Source organism: Taudactylus pleione, unplaced genomic scaffold (genome assembly GCF_031769625.1).
Source record: "Taudactylus pleione unplaced genomic scaffold, aTauple2 ptg000095l, whole genome shotgun sequence".
NCBI lineage: Eukaryota > Metazoa > Chordata > Amphibia > Anura > Myobatrachidae > Taudactylus > Taudactylus pleione.
The window spans coordinates 12125900-12127500 of record NW_028284497.1 but is presented as its reverse complement, the minus strand read 5'-3'; the positions used below and the strand labels follow the sequence as shown (position 1 = coordinate 12127500).

General features: G+C 35.8%; 1 protein-coding gene and 1 gene segment (V, D, J or C); both read right to left on the bottom strand.

Annotated features, from left to right (window-relative positions):
- Window positions 1-590, bottom strand: part of LOC148526589 (uncharacterized) — a 74419-nt gene extending 73829 nt beyond the window's left edge. The window contains exon 1 of the mRNA XM_088470293.1: window positions 553-590. Within this exon, the coding sequence (XP_088326419.1) occupies window positions 553-589 (37 nt within the window). The 5' untranslated portion in view covers window position 590. The remainder of the gene's footprint in view (window positions 1-552) is intronic.
- The window catches only part of LOC148526588 (Ig heavy chain C region, membrane-bound form-like), a 506994-nt gene extending 505890 nt beyond the window's left edge, over window positions 1-1104 (bottom strand). Inside the window, exon 1 of the C gene segment in view lies at window positions 1057-1104.
- Window positions 1105-1601: the final 497 nt, after the last annotated feature.

Genomic DNA, 1601 nt, shown 5'->3' with positions numbered 1-1601 from the left:
ATACATCAAATAAATTTATATAATAACTGGCAATAAATAAATATGGCCATGGAAAATAGCAGAATACACATTCCCGAAATCACGGTAGCCAGAGGAAAGCGTCGAATTATTTTAACGTTAATAAGTGAATTATAATACATGAAATAATCACTAATCGCAGTGACTTTGGGAAACATCAGAAGTACATTATTTTGATCTAAGTAAAGTACATTATGAAGATTAATTGAATTAAAATGAAATAGTTACCTGATGTGACAGTGACCATAGTGCCAGTTAGACTACCATTACTAAAATTGCCTAATTCGCCCAAACAATTTTTTATCTATTACCGAACCAATTGTACATAATACTGCATGTAGTCTGCCCAGTAACAGGAGGTTTTAATCTCCTTTTCTGACCACGTTTGTAATTTTCTTTGGAAGAATCAAAACCACCAATTTACCAGACAAGGAAAACAATATAAAAATTGACATTTCAAGGGGGTGAAGATAAAAAGTACAATAAATGTTACCAATACGAATAAGATAGGAGAGAGAAAGGGAGATTTGTTACCTGAAGTGACGGTGACCATGGTCCCTTGTCCCCACATGTCGAAGTAGTCACAGTGACTGAGAGCCAGCCTTTGATTTACCTAATACCTCTACAGTGTAACCGCTAGTAACGGCTCAGAGCTTCTCACTGAACAATGCTGTCGCCGATCGCCTATTCGTCAATTGTTTAAACAGACGCCGCTAACCTGTGGTCTTGCCCCACTACAATATGTTCAACTAGATCAGTTTAATGATAGGACAAATGTATACAGACTATATTGCTGCACCTGAACAGTTTAACTAAACCGATCTATTATAATATATGCACAATGGTCTTAAAAGATCAGTATGTCATTTTAATACAACGTATTTATTATTAAATCGATTTTTACTAGCCTCTAATCAAGATTACAATCATAAATATTTACATTAAGTTTTCTACAAAATACCGAATAAATAAAACACAGTGAAAACAATAATACGAATCAATTGGACAAGCAGGTTGAAGGCAGATAATGCAACTTACCTGACGTTACGGTGACTGTAGTCCCTTGTCCCCATAAATCGAAGTAAGCATAGTACACACTGTAAAATGAATTATTTGTCCCTAAACAAAAACCCTAGTTCTATTCTTTCCCCTCCTTCTACCTGTCAGACAGGCAAATACTGATTGGAGGAGACTCAGAATGGTAAGGCCATTTACATGGTAATTTCACACAAAATAGTCTACTGAGAAATGTTTATGGATCATTCCTACTCTGTCAGTAGAAACGTAAAAGATAGATGAATGCATTAGAAAATGAGAGTTTTACCTGAAGTGACTGTGACCACAGTGCCTTGTCCCCAGATGTCGAACCTGTTGTACACAATTGCACATCTTATATATTCCACTGTCTAATATCCAAGCTTGATTGTGTTCCATCATAATCTTAATGGAGCTTTGTGTATTGTTAATTGTATTGTTAAGCTGGGTAAACGCCATATGATATACGTGGATCAGAACGACATATCATACACGTCATATAATGTATACTCACAGGAGCGTAACTAGGTATTTGAAGGCCCCATAGA